This window comes from Physeter macrocephalus, chromosome 1 (genome assembly GCF_002837175.3).
Source record: "Physeter macrocephalus isolate SW-GA chromosome 1, ASM283717v5, whole genome shotgun sequence".
Lineage (NCBI taxonomy): Eukaryota > Metazoa > Chordata > Mammalia > Artiodactyla > Physeteridae > Physeter > Physeter macrocephalus.
In genome coordinates, this window is record NC_041214.2 from 19,530,322 (window position 1) to 19,549,891 (window position 19,570).

Sequence of the window (19,570 nt, forward strand, 5' to 3'; positions counted from 1 at the left end):
CACCAATTGTTGGAGGATGGAGGGGACGGAAAGTGCCCACGAACTGAGAAGGTATCTTGACACCAGAAATCGAGGCAGGCAGCCCCATACAATCAATGGATTCATTTATTATAGAGTAAATTCCTCACAGGGTAGGATTGGCAGGCAAGGATCCAGAAGCATTCGCAGCTGCTCTCCACACCACCCAGAGGCCCTTGGGACAATTTTATAGTTAACCTAGGGTATGGGGGTAGTTTGGATACAGGAGACACATTTCTAAGTCAAGATTTATGAATGGGTAACTAGTCTCATGGGCACTGGCAATGTATCAGTGAAGATCTTCAGGGCATAGAGGCCACCTGGATCTAAAGATCCTTAAACAATATCTATTAACTACAAAGCCCTCGATGATAGATAAGTGATTTCCCGCATAGTACAGCCCTGGGTAGGGTCAGTGGAAGAACAGGAACTGTGCAGTCCCAAGATGGCATCATTTACACCATCAGCCATACACTGGCTCGTACAGGCGCTTCATGCCAATTAAAAAGTGCCCCCTCAAAAAAAAAGTGCCCCCTCTACAAGAATAAACTACTAAAAGATGTTCTCTCTGTGTGGACCATTTGGAAAAAAGGAACCTTTCTGGGCACCAGTTTTTAAAAGGAACAGCATCTTGCAAGACACAGGGTTCGGCCAGTGGAGTCTGGGCAAGATTTTAGTACGACTCAGGTCCTCTCAGTGGGCATGAGGGCACAATTGTTTAGGGGCCTCAAGAAGGAGGTCTTGGGACATCCTGGGCATTGTGACTCAATTTTCTGTATCAAGATAATTAGTTAAGATTATTGTTAGCTGGTGAAAGGAGACTCTCCACTATGTGACCTAACGTGGGTCATTTCAATTCATTTGGACAATAGCCCTCTGAGGCTGAGATTTTAAAGATGAGGAAACTGAGGCTAGAGTCAAGTATGTATCTTGCCTGGGGTCACATGGTGTCATCAGATTTTGATCTTCATCCTGCTGTTTTCCTTAGCATTCAGTCTCCTTCTCTGATGTATGTTTCTCTGTAGCACTTGTTGCTAATAATAAATATTTCACTCTTCATTTGTATATAGTTGGTCTCTCCCCAGTAGAATGTAAGTTGACGAGGGTAGGGTTTCATGTCTGTTTTATTCACTGCTGTATCCCCACAGTGCTTAGAACAGTGTTTGGTACACAGAGGGCTCATTCAGTAATACTTATTAAATGAATGAATGATTCAAACATTGGGGTGCCTTCTCCTATACCAATCCATTTCTATAAACACCTTTTGGCAAATACTTACAAAATGCATTGAGATATTCTAGAGAAAAAGTATATATATAGTATATCTAGTATATCAGGATTTTCTTCAACGAAAAAATAAAAAGTCTTTTACCCCCAAATTCATGTCCACATCAAAGAGAGAAACCCCAGGTTAATAAACTAGAGCTCTTTCTCTTTACTAAAATCAACTTTTGCCTTTGAAGACAGGTTTATTTATGTCTGATTTCTTTGATAATTAAAACAGAATCATCAACCCCTGTGATTCTCTGCTAGTTATTTGCATATAGCAATACACAATAATCTGATAAACTTTCTATGATGATGTGTTCGGAGCTTACAAAATAAATAAAGCCTTCAAAATAAATTCTTATTTGAGGGTACTTAAATCTGGCATGATAAATATCATGTTTTGTAGCTTAAAGTTGGAACTAGGTATTGTTAGGCTTTTCCAAAGGAAAGGGGGCATTGTATTGTAGCATATTGCTGGAAGAACAAAAGGAGCATTTAGACATGATCTTTGCCCTCCTGGAATTTACACAATGAATGGTAGAAGCACCTAGTTATACACACTCCAGCGCCTCCAACAATAACTGTTGACTTTTTATTTGCAATCAGAGAATCCTGGCAATGGACAGCTAAGTTTTCCCTGGGTTTACGAGAACTGAACTGGAGTGGAAAATGTTATTTGCTTTAACAAAATAATTTCGTCTTGTGCAACAAAAAATTCTGTCAATCAAGCAAATAAAGGGAGAAAGGCTTATTTATAAAGTTGCCGGCTTCTGATTTCATTCCATTGCTTCTTAGGCTCCAAGAGGAAAAAAGAATGACGATTTCCTTGCTCTGTATTTTTCTAATTTTATGTAGTACCTCAGCCTGGGCAAAAGATAAACATTATTACATTGGAATTATTGAAACAACTTGGGACTATGCCTCTGACCATGGGGAAAAGAAACTTATTTCAGTTGACACGTAAGTCACTATTTTTTCTTGATTATAGACCAAATTTATAAATTATTGATTAAAAAAATAAAGCCAATAAGATGCAATATTTCTTTAATTTGTATATACAAAAACTGAGAAATATAGACTTGAAACATTAGACACTTTAATAAATCTCTAATTCCTGGGATTTTGTTTGTTTGTTTTTTGAGAGTCTGCCTTACTCCTTTCCACTTGGTCCTGAGGAACTGTGTGGGCTTCTTATTACCCCCTCTGGTTCTTATCACATCTCCAATCAGGGTTCAGTCTTTTTGTCTGTTTATGCAGAAGTTCTTTCATCTAAAGAATGACTGTATAAAATTTTATATCTCCTATACCGTTTACTGATTACTAGTGGTAAAAATAAAAGGTTTTTTAATCCTTCACAGAATCATTTATAGAAATCAAATACAATTTTAATATGACTTTGCCTAATACTTGTTGGGTGACTCTGGACTGTTAATTACATTCATCTTTCTCAGACTCAGCATCCTAATCTGTAAAATGAAGATAATGAGAATACTTCAGGGGGTTGTTTAAAGAGTGGGTGTATGTAGAGCTCTTCGTACAGTCCTTGGCACATAATACATGTGCAAAAATATGTGAGATAGTTATTTAATGCCTCCTCAAAATGCTCTATGTAACTTAAAGGTTTTCTTGTTTCAGTTGAAAGGTCCCTTATTTCCAGCAACATCCACCACATGAAAAACCAGGGGTATAGTTTTCCTTGAAGTTTTTTGTGATGGAAGTTTATCTATACAGAGGTCATCACTTAATAATGTTAGTTAAACATTTAACTCCAAATTGAAATTTGTTATTCAAAACCAATATTCACAACATTTAAAGAGGTATTTTAGTGGTGAAAATATATTTTAAAGATGATAAATGTATCTTAATGGTGATACTTAAAAATGTATGTTAATGGTGACAAATGAACCCAATGACTATTAACTGCTGAGACTGTATCTTTAAAAATTGGCTATAAAGTATGCCAAATTTCATAACATTGACTCTGTTGATGGGTATACACTATTCTCATTAATTTTATGTACGTTTGAAATTTTTCAAAGCTGATAATAATACCTAATTGTTAAGTTATTAATTCAGTAATATGCAGTGAGGAAAGTTTCCGACCTAAAGATAATTAATTGAAAATAAAACTAGTATATCTTGCAATTATTTGTTTTAAGCCTGGTTTTGAGCTACTGTTCTCTTCTTAGGGACATGACATATTTTTATGGCTTCATAAGGACCATTATTTTGTATGCATTCAGCATTTTCCCTAACTAAACATAATATAAGTTATGCATTTTTAAATAGGGAAACTAGACACATTTTTTAACAGGTCAGACATACTAGGGGAAAAAAAGTACTGTCCTGCTCCACGCCCTCACCCACCATCCTTCTGCCATTATTCACGGTCAAAAATCAAATAAAATCAGTTTTATTGGGCATCAACTAAGTGCAAGACATTGCCCCGAGCACGCTTTAGTAAAGTCTTCTCTAATTCTAGAAATTTAGAAGACAAAAAGTCTTTGTTAAGAATTTTTTTGCAGGGAGGGAAGAGAATTCCTTTATTTTAAAATACTCTAAGGATTTTCCTGGCCGTCCGGTGGTTAAGATTGGAAGCCCTCCCGCTTCCAATGCAGGGGGCGTGGGTTCGATCCCTGGTTGGGGAACTAAGATCCCACCTGCTGCACAGCACAATCAAAAAAAAACGCAAAGATTAAATACTCTCGTGTCCTGTGCGTGCTGGAGAGGGTATAAAGCACTGGCTTGATCATCTCCTTTTGCTTCAGCAGCAGAGCCTAGAGTTGTGCAACATCTAGATGACAATGCTCACTCTGTCTGTGAAATCTCTGATACATCTGAGCAGCAAATATTGAATAGGCCTTTAGCAATTTTGCCGGTACTACGCTAACCTTTTTGTATAGGTGAGTTTAGGTAGCAGCTTTCACTCTCTCTTTGTCTCAGATTTGCAGAGTGTCCAGCTGCTTAATCCATTCAGCCTTCTATAACAAAATACACCAGACTGGGTAGCTTATCAACAACGGAAATTAATTTCTCACAGTTTAAGAGGTTGGGAAGTCCAAGGTGCCAACATGGTCATCTCTCTTCCGAGTTCATAGCCTTTTTACTGTGACAATGAAGACAAAAGTATGTATTGAGCTGGCAGGAACTCCATCTGTTTCATGCACCAGTGATCAGTAGTACCTAGAACCTAGGAGATACTAAATAAATATTTTTGAGTAAATGAAAGTGAATGAATAAAAGTATATTGGAAGCTAGACAAAATCAGAGGCTGTGTTGTAAAAATTTTCCCTTGCTCCGAGTATGGACAGATACACACCTTGAAATAAATCAGAAGATGCAACGAAAGAAGAAAAGTCAGTTTATGGAGTTATATGTGGGTTAGTGGAACTGAAAACACTGGCAGATGTAAACGAGAAAATGTATGGATTTCTTTTAACTAGGAAAATAGAGTTTATTTTTTTTTGTTATATCAGTAATATTTATTTCTAATGGGGTGAGGTAGAAAGTCATTTCCTTTTGCTCAGCACTGCCATTTACTTAGGTCCGTGCCTTATCTGTCATCTCAACAAATCAATAAGTAAAGATCTCTAAAATATAGTTCCTGCTCCTAAGTTATTTGTACTTAAATGAGAATAAAAGACATACATATGAAAACAATTAGCAAATGCAATACTTTGTTCTGGGCCCATGGTAGACACTAATTAAATATGTATTGACTGTTGGCTACATAGTAGCAATAAGTAGCAATACTCCTGTTATCTTCAGGTTACTTTTCTTCCTGGGGACCTATAGGATGCTAGAAATAAGTGAAAAGAATCCTTAAACACAGGAAGAGCCATCACAAAACCCTTTTACACTAACTTCATAGGCTCTCACTCAGGCTTGGTGACTCTTAATTAACATACAGTTCTTACAAACATTGTTACCTAGTTTTCCAGCCCATTGTAGGCTTGAGAAATAAATCAGAAATATTATAGTGAAGATGTCATCATAAGCAGACCCAACGACCAGAAGAAATGACAGCTCAAATTTTATCCAAAGAAATAGAGAACAAACCAAGAACATTCCACACTATGGTATAATCATAAGTATTATAATTATAATATTGAGTGATCAGGATACCATAAATATTCAATAAATGTTAATGTTTACTATCATTATCAGAAAAGAAGTTGATTTTTTTCCCAGAACACCCTGTTTAAGAAAACAAGGAAGCAAACAAAACATTTTTAAAGAAAAAACTTGCACCAAAGGCATTCATTTTACCCCTTCAAAAATGGTCTTAAAATTTAAAATAATTCTTAAAGAGGTATAATTATGAGCTAAAGTTATCTGGAAAAGTCACTTATGATGACTCATATTCCAAGGTTGCCAAATAAAAAATAGTAAGCAAAATCTGGTGTGGTATAAACACTTCATATAGGACAGCCTGTGGGCAGGAACTAATGAAGTAACTACACCATTTTACACCTTTCAGGCTCTACAATTTATTATCACAGCTGCTATTTTCCCCAAGACCATATCCAAAAGAGGGCTGACACCTAGGTACCATTTTCATGCTGTGTTAGTGAAGCCAGGCCAGTGAGAACCTATCATTCACTTGAGTTTGTGCTATGCATACCCAGGTTAAGTCTTTGCCTGCCAGTTAATTTTTGACTGTTTTCCTTGTGATTCCTGTGTGTCGTAGGCAGAATTTTTTTAATGACCCGCAAAGATATCCTACCCTAAAACTCCAGAACCCGTGACTATGATGAGCTATCACTCCCACGATTTATGTTATAGTCAGTGATACAGTTGACTTTAAACTAAGGACATGATCTGGGTGGGTCTAGTCCAAAGCAGAGAATTCTCTAGTAGAAGAAAAGAAAGTCAGAGAGATTCAAAGAGGTCTGAGGGGGATTCAACAAACTGTCACTGACTTGAAGATGGAAGAAGCCACTGGGAAGGAACATGGGTGGTCTTAAAGAACTGGGAGAGGTCCCCATCTGGTAGCTAGCAAGGAAGCAGGAATTTCAGTCCTACAACCATAATGAACTGAATTCTGCCAATAACCTGAGTGAGATTGGCAGTGGACTTCTCCACAGATCCTCCAGACAAGTCCTCAGCCCAGCCAACAGCTTGATGCCAGCTGTGGTAACCTGAGCAGAGAACCCAGTCATGCCATGCCAGACTTCTGATCCAAGGAACTGTGAAATAATAAATAGGTGCTGTTTTAAGCTGCTTTATGATCATTTGTTACACAGCAAGAGAAAACTAATATACTATGTCTCAATTAATGAAGCTAAGAATCCAGAAACTTTTCACGTGTATTACCCACATTTTAGTAACCATGGCTAAACATAAACCAAGGCCCCCTTGAGTGCACTCTGAACTTATGGGAGGGAGTAGCATTATTATTATCTTACTAAGGCAGTGTAAAAAATGTTTTAATTCCCCTACCATTAAAAACTCACTTCTGGGTCTGAATCTACCAGAAATTAGAGGAATTGCTCTAGGATTATAGGAATTGGGGGCGCTAAAAAGGAAGGATGTGTTTACTGAGAGGGGGACATATCTATTGTAATGAATAGAAGAGAACATGTTACAGTTGCTAACAGAAAGAACTATGATTAATGTGAATTACTTGTTTGGGTCAAAGAACAACCATAATAGATTTTTTTGACTGGATATCTGACTGGCACACTTCCTGCAAGCTTCCAGTAACTGATGCTTTGTCCTCCAAAGCCATGCTCTTAAAGTTAAATAGACATGCCCTAATGACAGTTTGATGTTCCCTTGGAGACAGTGCATAAACAAACAGGCCTCCCCCAAGCTATCACATGATGTGAAATATTTCCCAATTTGGTTAAGATTTAATTTTGTTTCAGAAAAAAAGACAAGATGGGAAACACATTTTGCATATTGCTATGTGTATAAAAGGAATTCCAAATGTTAAAAATACTGGATAGATTATAATTTCAGATCAATTATTTTTTAAGTAATTTTCACACCCCTCCCCCCAAAATCTTTGTATACAAAAAAAACGAATCCCAGGGGCTTCCCCGGTGGCGCAGTGGTTGAGAGTCCGCCTGCCGATGCAGGGGACGCGGGTTCGTGCCCCGGTCCGGGAAGATCCCACATGCCGCGGAGCGGCTGGGCCCGTGAGCCATGGCCGCTGGGCCTGCGCGTCCGGAGCTTGTGCTCCGCGGCGGGAGGGGCCACAGCAGTGAGAGGCCCGCGTATCGCAAAAAAAAACAAAAAAACAACGAATCCCAAAACTTAGACAATGCTCCTCCTATTTCAGGAAATGAGTAATACAGGAGAATTTCAATACAATGAAAGCATTTTGACAAAGTCTGCTACAGTTTATTGAAAAGGGATGTGACATATTCCTTAATGCTTTAGAGGCACATTTAGGAAATATAAATACACACTATAAATGAAGCCTTAAGAATTTGAGGGCTATTTTTAAACTCTGGCTTTATTTAAGATATGGATCAATAGAGCATGGTAGAACACAGATTAGAATCTCTATTTAAATATCACTGGGGCCAATCCCTTAGCAATAAGAGTGTGTACAGACACTGGAAAAATTTACCCCGAGGCTTAGACGGACCTGTGTAAGACTGAGTTGTCCAGGTTGCTCTGGTGTGACCCAAGAGTAATTCCATCCTTGCACTGTAAGCTTTGCAGCTGCCGCTGCGTGCCTGACTGAACTGCCCTCTTCCTGACCTCCTCTCAGCAGTGTGGACTGGATGAATCTGCCTTTAATCTCAGTGGTCTTCAGTGCCTCAGAATTTTGCTGTTGGTAAAACATCTATTTATTAAGAATACTCCTGTCCGTACTAATGCTGCAGTTTCCAGGCAAGAATGTTTTCCCATGTATTTTGACGTCCTCGAAGTCTCTCAGAGCCTTTCTGAATTTTTTTTTTTTTCTGTTTGGTTCTAACAAAATGGAAACTGCAACAAACAATTAGAAAATGAAAACAAATACGAGAAATAAAGGCCTAAGCATGGATTTGCCATCCCGGGTACAAAAAATGTCACTTCTTTATTTTTCTAACTTCCAGCTTGGCCCTTCTCCCACTATGATAGGGGAAGGGAACCCCATCTCATTCATCTTTCAGTGAACAAATTGAGAATCCTGGGGTTTAAACAATCCAGGATTTTAAAAATTGGGGTCCCTAGTGTGACAACTATGAGATGCTCATTGTTGAAACCCCCTGGTCAATTCAGAACCCGGGGGCTCTACTATCTCCAAAGCCTGTCCCCAATGCCCAGACGCAGCCACCAGGACCACTGCCAAGCGGCCCTGCTCACTGGTCCCAGCTCTCAGGCTCAATCTGGTGCATCCATGCTGCCATGCCAGCAGACATTTGACCACGAACAGGGTATGGCCTGGAAACAGAACCTGCCACCTTTCTGTCTCATGTCCTCCAGGAATCCCACCGCCTACAGGATTCGGCCGCTTTCTTCCCCTTCCCCTTGTAGCCTCCCCTACTCAGGTTGCCCGTGAACCCAGAGCGGGGCATCAGAACACACAGGGCTATTTGTTAGTAAATGCAGATGCCTGACCCTCACACCAGCAGCACAGAAGCAGAATCAGCGGGGCTGGGGCCTAGGAACTTGTATTTTATCAAGGTCCTCAGTAGATTCCTGTGCACATGAAAACTTAAGAAACATTAGGCCAGAGCCCTAGATTTTTAAAAACACAGATCTTTAAACTTGGACCTTGCAACAGAGAAAGTCCAGAGCTCCCAGACAAGCCCTGCCCTCATCTTGAAGAGAGAATGGAAAAGTACCCCTCACTCTTTCTGATGAGCTTCCTGCTGAGGAAACAAGACAAAGTTTATTTCTCCTCAGTCAGGTTATGTGGCCTCATATGGGTTGAATGGAAAATGGTAAGGTGTCAAAGGTCACCAAGATCAAAGTAGGCAAAACACAGGCGTGCGCGCGCGCGCGCGCGCACACACACACGAACAAACACAAACCCCAGACCATCAGCTGGGGTTAGCTGTTTTTATTCCAGTGGAGGAGACCTCGGTTGTGGAAGGGCCTGCCAAAGTCCAGGTTTTAAGTGGGTTCCCCTGAATGGCTAGATGGCATTGCCCACAAATAGATCTCACTGAACTCTGTGCGCTTGCATTAAGGACAATAACGTAAGACTCAGTTCAAAAGTTTGAATATCAAACTTGCTTTCTTTTCTTTTCTTTTTTTTCCTGGCTACTATTCAATCTGCTGATATTTTTAGGAAAGTTTTAAGCAACTATTAATCAGCCACTAACCAGAATATGAACATTCAATGTTCAAGTATTTTTCCTAGCAAGGGATTAAAAAACCACAGGGGTAACTCAAATGCAAAGATAATTTTAAGACCCACACACATTGATGAATCAATTCCAACTTTGATTTAGTTTTGCTAAAAGAAATTAAAAAGATGGAATTACTTTAGCATTATTAGTTTTACTTTTGGAAAAAAATATGCACTCACTTTCACATCTCACATATCCAGATTGAATGCTTATAAACTCAGATTTTTCCAGCAGCTGAAAGAGGTATGCCATAAGTGAGAAATGCCTTCATTAACTGCTTTATTTTAATATTTAATTTTAATTTTGTATTCTATTCCACAAAGCCTCTGTGTTTTACCATGAAAATCTTACAGAAAATACTCTGGTAAGATGCATTACATTTTTATGGCGCATCCACACATGGTGGTCTGCCATATAGCTGATGTGTGACACCTCACATAATTAAAATAACAGGGCTAAGTGCCAGCTCTCCTCTTCATTTTTTTTTTTTTTTTTTTTTTTTTTGTGGTATGCGGGCCTCCCTCTGTTGTGGCCTCTCCCGTTGGGGAGCACAGGCTCCGGACGCACAGGCTCAGCGGCCATGGCTCACGGGCCCAGCCGCTCCGCGGCATGCGGGATCCTCCCAGACCGGGGCGCGAACCCGGTTCCCCTGCATCGGCAGGCGGACGCGCAACCGCTGCGCCACCAGGGAAGCCCTCCTCTTCGTTTTTTGGAGGCATCCCTACAACAACTGGCAAACATTTAATATGATGTGGTCATTCATTTCTCTTTCATTATAATGTTATCCCCAGAAGTGATGGCTTCTAATAGAGTTGTCTTCTTTCCCTTTGCAGGGAACATTCCAATATCTATCTTCAAAATGGCCCCAGTAGAATTGGAAAAGTCTACAAGAAGGCCCTGTATCTTCAGTACACAGATGAAACCTTTAGGACAATTATAGAGAAACCTGTCTGGCTGGGGTTTTTAGGCCCTATTATCAAAGCTGAAACTGGAGATAGAGTTTACGTACATTTTAAAAACTTTGCCTCTAGGCCTTATACTTTTCATGCACATGGAATGACTTACTATAAGGAGCATGAGGGTAAGTTCAGCTCATATGCTAGCTGGAATTTCCTCTTCCTTTTCAGCAGGAACACTTCTTAATTTCTGAGATTATGGACTTTCCTCCTGGATAAGACCTGTACTATGTTGTTTAACTCTAAACTATTTTAGGAATAAGTATTTTGGTTCATCCAAATAATGCTGTGTTTCTCTGGGCTGTACTTGTTTTGTGTGAAGTGTGAATGTGATAGAATTTCTGTGTGGACTCATGTAGTGAGAGTCAGAGAGAGCTGGGACTTCCTTCCCAGTGCTCAATGCCTTTCCAGACAAACGGTCAAAATAAGAGAAATGGGCAGTGTGCATTAAAGCCTGGAAAAGACAAAAATCCAGAAGGAAGAAACGGGAGTCAAGATGGGGATTGTCTTATCTCTGAAGTTCCTACATGTGAACATACTGTAGCCATTGTCACCTTCCAGCCTAACTTTGGATAAACTCTCTCCCAGCTAAGGCAGCATGAGTAGTCTCATACAGTAGCCAAGTAGTGCAGGTGGCTGGATGGTCCCAGAGTCACATCTGAGTCACAGTTAACCAAAAGGTCATTTGAATGCAGGACTTGGAATCCTTAAAGATGGTACAGGAAGAACAAATATTAGATTTGGTGCTTGTGATCTCATTCTTAGTACATGATGATGATGGTGATGATGATGAAGGGAGATGGTGTTTTGTTGTGATTAAGAACAAGAGCTTCAAAATTAATAGACAGATGTTTGAGTACAGCATTGCCTTTTATTGCCTGAATGACTTTGGACAAGTTAACTTAAATTCTCTGTGCTTCAGTTTTCTCATCTATAAAATAGGGACAATGAGAGTACACAATAATTCCTCAATAAATGTCAGCTATTATCATAGGCAAAAATGCTGAGGCCATGTTCATTGAAATTATATGGATTAAGTTTGGAAATTAGGATGAAATTAGTTTTAATTAATTATTGGTTTTCTATTTAAAAGAGGTATTGCTTTACAGAGTGAATGTTTTGATCTATATTTTTAAATTTGTTTTTCTAAACCAAACAATTACCTTCATAGCATAAAAGCTGACTGCCATCTTATTTATTTTTTACAATTTCTTGGTATATTATGGTTTTAATCATTTTTAAGGTATGATCATTGTATTGTGGATATGTTAGAAGAAAAAAGAGTTCTTTTAGAGATACATACTCAATTATTTATGAATGAAATGATATGATGTCAGGGACTTGCTTTAGAATAATTCACTGATGATGAGTAATTCACTGTTAAGAGTGGGTGAGGGTATAGATGAAACAAGATTGGCCTTGAGTTGATCATTGTCAAAGCTGGGTTGTTGGGCACATGGAAGTTCATTATATTATTCTCTCAACTTTTGCGTATGTTTGGAAATTTACAAAATTAAACAATCCCATGGTTACTTCACAGGCAAAAATCTGATATCATACAAGAAGCTTCAAGTGATAGGACAAAGTAGCCATTTTGCTCTTACTTCCATACCATAACCCCAGGGCAAAAGTGGTTCTTTAAATTGCAAACCAACAGTCATTATGCTGCTGACATATCTATTACTGCTCCTTGAAGACTCAGTCAAGTATAAAAAGTGATAACATTTTCTGTGAAACTTCCAGACCCTGTAGCCATTTGCCTTTTATTCTTCTGTGCTCAAATAGAGAACGACTGCGTTCCCGAGGGGATACATACTAGATGTTGAATAAATGTTTGCTGAATGAATTAATAGATCTATTTTCTCATTTAAACTCAAACACATTCAATGTGTAATTTCAGTGCATGTTGCTTCCTAGGGGCCATCTACCCTGATAACACCACAGATTTTCAAAAAGCAGACGACAAAGTGCGGCCAGGTGAACAGTGTATGTACATATTGCATGCTGACCCAGAACAAGGTCCTGGTGAGGAAGACAGCAATTGTGTGACCAGGATTTACCATTCCCACATTGATGCTCCAAGAGATATCGCCGCAGGCCTCATTGGACCTTTAATACACTGTAAAAATGGTACATTTTCTCATTATTATTCACAATAAATGACCAAAGACAGTAGAGAGGGAGGTTTGTTTTTTAAAAATACTTTAAGTCTTATGTGTTATCATTGAGTAGGTAAGGTAGAGAGGCAGTGAGTCTAGAAAAAAAGGAAAGGAAGAGCAGGGAAGGGTAAGGAGAAAAATGGATACATGGAACAACATTCAGGTTACTAAATGTAAATTCCCTAAATGTTTCCAAGTCTATAAAACAGAAGTGACTGGTTTAGATTTCTGGTTTGTTAGGAAAATAAATACAAAAATTTTTTTAAACTATAAATCACATGCTAAAATTCACGCTAAAAATTAAGTTCTACTGAAATAGTAATTTTCACTTCAGATTCTCTGGATAAAGAAAAAGAAAAAAATATTGACAAAGAATTTGTGGTGATGTTTTCTGTTGTGGATGAAAATCTCAGCTGGTACCTAGAAGACAACATTAAGACCTACTGCTCTGAACCAGAGAAGGTTGACAAAGACAATGAAGACTTCCAGGAGAGTAACAGAATGTATTGTAAGATTACATAAGATCTGTTAACTTTATCGCATTTCTCTCGGCCCATTAATTCTGCTACTCTTATCCCCTCACATGAATAAGTAGCGTGTTTCTAATCTATGCCCTTGGTAACAAAGCATATTGGATATGCAACTTGATATTCAGCTAAACAGGTCCAATCAAAACTCTGAGCCAGGTAAAGCTGGATACATCAGATTGTTTCCAAACCAATAAGGATAAAACATTATCAATTATGGTTAAATGTATAAGCATGTTATATTTGTATATTTTTTATTCTCCCAACTCATTCTCAAAATTATTTGAGGCAGCCAAAAATTGTTAAATTATATTGTAAAGTATTGTACTATAATTAAGAAAATAGTTCAAACCACTAGTTCTAAAAGGTATTTCTTTTACATACGTATTGTTCTTCACCACCCACCCACTCAACCTTGCATCAATTTTTCCTATATTTTAGTTCACTTTATTTCTTCTAAAAATGCTTTCTTTACTGCCTGGGCTTCTCCTTGATTCTCAGACACAAAATAATGGGGTTAGTAAGAGAGTCTATCACTCAGAATTTGCATAAAAAATCAAATCCCTTAATATGAACTAAACCAATAAGTACAGATTTTTGTTAGTTTGTGTTTAGCTTCTTAAAAATAACCCTTACTCAGAAACTGAGGACACAAAAATAACTGTACTATCAAAGAAGAAAAATTAACTAATTAACAAAGGACAGATTTTTATTTCCAACTTTTGCTTATTTCTGGCTGAAAGATCCTCTTTCCATATTTTAATCCGGCCTCTGTTATGTGCTAACCAAAACAGGTGTTAGAGACTCAAACTTCTAGTCTGGCTAAGTCTGGTTTGGTATCCCTGTTGCATCTGGTTACCTCGCCATACTTCCCAGAACTGATTTCTACCTTAACTCTAGGACCTCTCAGTTTGAGTGGTGACCCTTAGTTTCTTTGAAGAATCAGGCTATCCTGCTTTTGACCTCTTAGGTCTTTGTGGCTCTGGTCACTTGTTCCTATTGTCCTTCCCCTGCATTTCTTCTTTCCTCCTTCACATTTCTTCCAATTTTGTCTTTCAATCTTAAAAAAAAAAAAAGCTTCCCTTGTGTTCTTATTACAAAAGCAATTCACATTCACTGTAGAAAACTGGAAAAGTTCTGATAAACAGTAACAAAAAACACTGACATCATCCATACCACCACCAACAACATGATACATGATTGATTCCTAAATAAACTTCAGTGTTTTTTCTATTTACTATATGTGTGCACATTTATATATATGTATGTATATATGTACACATTTGTATTTACAAATATACACAAGAGCATACCAAGGTGTAGAGTTTATAACAAAGAGAGCAAATAGATTTCATCTTCAGTGTTGTGTTCATGTGCTAATATTGTGTTGACAAAAATCTTGAGGCTGAATTCAGGTCCAAAATGAAACAGTACTGTGCTTGATTAACAATGTCTGATGTGGGTACAGGAGGGAAGAATAGCAGCATGTGTGCCAGGTATTTTCAATCCCAAACTGATTTTATTTAGAGGTAACTATCAATATCCCAGTCACCAATGTCTGTTACTCTCACAATCTCTGCTCTTGACTTACAGCTGTGAATGGATATGCTTTTGGAAGTCTCCCAGGACTCTCCATGTGTGCTGAGGACAGAGTAAAATGGTATCTTTTTGGTATGGGTAATGAAGTTGATGTGCATGCAGCTTTCTTCCACGGGCAAACGTTGACTAATAAGAACTACCGTGTTGATACAATCAATCTCTTTCCTGCTACCCTCTTTGATGCTTTTATGGTGGCCCAGAACCCTGGAGAATGGATGCTTAGCTGTCAGAATCTAAACCATCTGAAAGGTAAGGCATATTTACCTGAAATTAGCTGTCAGTTGAGAAAAGAGTCATGTCTCAGTTACACTATTAATGGGGTGATTATTGAAAATCAGAATCTAAAAGCTAAATAACTTTGGAAAGATCTGAGCTTTGAACTGGTAACTTAATTTTATTCCTCTGACAGTATGCATCATAATGCAATTTTTTAAAAAGACTGAAAGACTGGAGCATTTATAAAGTAATTAAAAATTGAAAATATGTTAATTTTTGGAAAAGAAAAAATTGGCCCTGATGTATAGTCCTACCCTAAAAGTATAATACGGTATACAGCTTCCCAGATTTGTAAAATACACAGTATTTTAAACACCAGATTTGTATATTGTGCTGAAAAGTAGCTTGTTTTGTTTTTTTTTTTGACTTGTTCTATTAGATATAACCAACTTTGTCCTTTATTTGAGTCCAGCTATTCCTTAGTTTTTTTGTTTGTTTGTTTTTTGCGGTACGCGGGCCTCTCACTGTTGTGGCCTCTCCCGTTGCGGAGCACAGGCTCCGGACGCGCAGGCTCAGCGGCCATGGCTCACGGGCCTGGCTGCTCAGCGGCATGTAGGATCTTCCCGGACCGGGGCACGAACCCGTGACCCCTGCATTGGCAGGCGGACTCTCAACCACTGTACCACCAGGGAAGCCAATATTCCTTAGTTTAACATGCTAAATCTCTCCTCCATCTCTTTAATATAAGGCAATAAAATATCCCCAGTTCTTGAAAAATATTAGTTTGCAATATTGGTCTTCTGAAGAAATTCAGTTTAATCTGGGTCTTTTGAGTATATTACTTTGACTTTCAAACATGTTCTTATTCATCAGATGTGATCATGGCAGCAGAAGGCCCAGCACAGCAGGTGCATAACCATTTTATCTAAGAGAACAATAATAATACACGCTCTTTGTATTCCTCCTCCTCCTCCACCCCACCATATACCCTAAAATATGGCAGAGCATCTCTTCATCACGTATCTATTTTTTCTCATTAAAGCATTATTTATTTCAATGCTGACTTACTGATAAAATAAAACAGCGAGGGAATTCCCTGGCGGTCTGGTGGTTAGGACTCTGCCAATTTTCATTGCCAAGGGCGCAGATTCAATTCCTGGTCCAGGAACTAAGATTCCACAAGCCACGTGGTGTGCCCCCCCCAAAAAAGTGAAATTAAATGGTGAAAGTTCATTTCTCCCCACATCACTTATCTATTAATGTGTCCTTTTTTTTTCTTTCTCATCAAAAGACTTCCCAAGCGAAACCCCACAGAAACTGGTTCCACATTTTTGAAAACACTAGTAATATCACTTCTCTGTGCCATATAGAGAATTTTTTTCACTGCTTGAATTTTCCATGAGTGATTTATATACAACTGGTTACTCTAGTTTATAGTATTGTTTCTAGCTATCTACTTCTTTAGTTTCCATCTGTCATTTCACCAGCAGCATTTACAAGGCAATAGGAGAGACAAACATTGGCTTCATTAACCAGTGTCTCCTCCTGTGTGGTTTTCAGCTGGTTTGCAGGCCTTTTTCTGGGTAGAAGACTGTAAGAAGCCTTCATCTGAGAACGATATCCGTGGCAAACATGTTAGACACTACTACATCGCTGCTGAGGAAATCATCTGGAACTATGCACCCTCCGGCATAGACACTTTCACCAAAGAAAACTTAACAGCACCTGGAAGGTAATTCAGAAAAAAAGATACTATTTCAAAATATGCCTCCCCCCAAAAAAAATCATAAAAGGCTGACTCAGTGATTAAAATTTTAATTGGTACCTGAAATTGAGTAACTAGACTGCTAAATATTTATTAAGGTTTGGTAGTGAGTCCAAGTTTGAGAAATAGGACTTCTGAGTCCATGAAAAAGTCCATGAAATAGGACTTCTGTGTCCATGAAAAAAAGCAAAAAGATCAGTTCATTTGTTTTCCATTTCTGAAAATATAGCATTGTAAAATCCAGCAGCATTAAGTACATTCACAAGGTTGTATAATCACCAGCACTGACCATTCCCAGAACTTTTTCATCGTTCCAAGCAGAAATGCTGTGTCCACTAAACAAAAATTCCCCATCCCCTGATAACTTCTATTCTACTTTCTGTCTCTATGAATTTGCCTATTCTAGGCACCTTATGCAAGTAGAATCATGTAATATTTGTCCTTTTTTGTTTGGCTTATTTTATTTAGTATAACGTTTTCAAGGTTCATCCATGTTGTAGCATGTATCAGAATTTCATTTCTCTTTAAGGCTGAATAATATTCCACTGTATTCATATACCATGTTTTATTTATCTATCTATCTGGGTTGCTTCTACCTTTCGGCTGTTGTGAATAATGCCACTATGAACACTGGAGTACAAGTATATGTTTAGGTCTCTGCTTTCAGTTCTTTTGGGTATACATCTAGGAGGAGAATTGCTTGATCATATGATAATTCTATTTTTAATTTTTTGAGGAACCACCATATGGTTTTCCACAGCAGCTTCACCATTTTACATTCCCACCAGCAATGTACAAGGGTTCTAATTTCTCTTCTAATTGCCAACATTTATTTTCCATTTAAAAAAAAAATAGCCATCTTAACAGGTGCAAAGAGGTATCTAATTGTGGTTCTGATTTGCATTTCCCTGATGCTTAGTGATTCTGAGCATCTTTTCACGTTCTTGTTAGCAATTTGGAGAAATGTCTGTTCAAGTCCTTTGCCCATTTCTTTTTTTTTTTCGGCAGGCGGACGCGCAACCACTGCGCCACCAGGGAAGCCCTGCCCATTTCTTAATTGGGTTATTTGGGGTTTTTTGTCGTTGTTAAGTTATGAGTTCTTTTTATATTCTGGATATTAATCCCTTATCAGATATATCTGCTTTGCAAGTATTTCCCCTTATTCTGTAGGTTTTCTTTTCACTCTCCTGATAGTGTCCTTTGATGCATACAAGCTACCTTTGGTACATGTCTGATGACTTCCACGGCCCCCCAGCTGTTCTTTCTGCCTCCGTCTTCCTTTCCTACTGTACATTCCTCATAAAACAGCCAAAGCTATCCTTCAAAAATGTCAGTGAGATTATGCCACACCCCTGCTCCAAGGCTCTGCCCAAACATCACCTCTTGAGAGAAGCCTCGTTTGCCACGCATCTACTTGGAAAGGTTAAGTGATTCACTCAACGGCAAACAACAGGTCGATAGCTGGGCCTGACTCTACCCAAGCCTGTGACTACTGAAGCAGAGATTTAAGTCCCCCCACACTGACATTCAGTTGCAATGACTCCCAAAGCTGTATCTCCAGCCCGGAAGGCTCTTATAAATCGCAGATTTGTATTTTGAACTGCTTAGTGGACACTCCACTTGGGTGAGGCTCCTCCAAATCAATATGTGCAAGTCTGAATCCATTGCCTTTCCCACAAATCTGAGTTTCCCTCTCTGCATGAATGGTATCGCCATCCATCCGTTGCTCAAGCCCAAAGCCTGAGCACCACCCTCGCCTCCCTCCCTCCTTCACTAATCCCTCCTTCTCGCCTCATCAAATGCTGCCTCATTATATCCTAAATATCTCGGAAAGTTGTTTGCTTCTCTCCAACCTCTTTGCTAATACCTCTGAAGTCATCAGTACCTCTCATTGAGATTTTTTTTTTTTTTTTCCCAGTACGCGGGCCTCTCACTGCTGTGGCCTCTCCCGTTGCGGAGCACAGGCTCCGGACGCGCAGGCCCAGCGGCCATGGCTCACGGGCCCAGCCGCTCTGCGGCACGTGGGATCCTCCCGGACCGGGGCACGAACCCGTGTCCCCTGCATCGGCAGGCGGGCTCTCAACCAGGGAAGCCCTCTCATTGAGATTTTAAAAGCAGGCTGCTGACCCGTCTCCCTACCCTGCCTATGCTCCTGCCCTAGTTTATAAGAGATGCCATGCTTGCTGTATTCTCTGAGCCTTCCCACAGGCTGTTTCCTCTTTGCAAATACCCGCCCCATTCTCTCCACACACATATTCCATCATTTTAACTCCACTTCTCCTCTAGATAATTTTAAAGAAACTCTTCCTCTGGAAAGCCTTTGGGGCCTCTCCCCATCACTTTCCCCAACCCCAGGAGAAATGTTTCGTAACACTCTGTGCTTATTACATGTTATTATATTGATTGATTTGTAGTCTGTCTTCTGGGACAGATGTAAAGTCCATGTGGACAGGGACGGGTCCAGCTTGCTTATGGGTATGTCATCAGCATATAACAGGGTTCCTGGTAAAGAGCAGATGTTCCATGCATTTGTCAAATGGGAGAAGAGATGAATGGGGTGGCTTTGGCAAGTCAAATGCCTTTCTGAGATTTCATTTTTTTCATTTATAAAACGGGGAGAATGGGGAGCAGATGGCAGAGGAGTAGGACGTGGAGCTCACCTCCTCCCAGAAATACATCAAAAAATACATCTAGGGCTTCCCTGGTGGCGCAGTGGTTGAGAGTCCGCCTGCCGATACAGGGGGCACGGGTTCGTGCCCCGGTCCGG

The 19,570-nt window shown here is 39.2% G+C and overlaps 1 protein-coding gene across 1 annotated transcript in view; it reads left to right on the forward strand.

Annotated features, from left to right (window-relative positions):
• Positions 1-2,076: 2,076 nt before the first annotated feature.
• The window catches only part of LOC102981060 (ceruloplasmin), a 70,582-nt gene continuing 53,088 nt past the window's right edge, over positions 2,077-19,570 (forward strand). The window contains exons 1-6 of the mRNA XM_055084317.1: positions 2,077-2,247; positions 10,415-10,662; positions 12,455-12,667; positions 13,031-13,204; positions 14,817-15,071; positions 16,599-16,770. Of these exons, the coding sequence (XP_054940292.1) occupies positions 2,102-2,247; positions 10,415-10,662; positions 12,455-12,667; positions 13,031-13,204; positions 14,817-15,071; positions 16,599-16,770 (1,208 nt within the window). The 5' untranslated portion in view covers positions 2,077-2,101. The remainder of the gene's footprint in view (positions 2,248-10,414; positions 10,663-12,454; positions 12,668-13,030; positions 13,205-14,816; positions 15,072-16,598; positions 16,771-19,570) is intronic.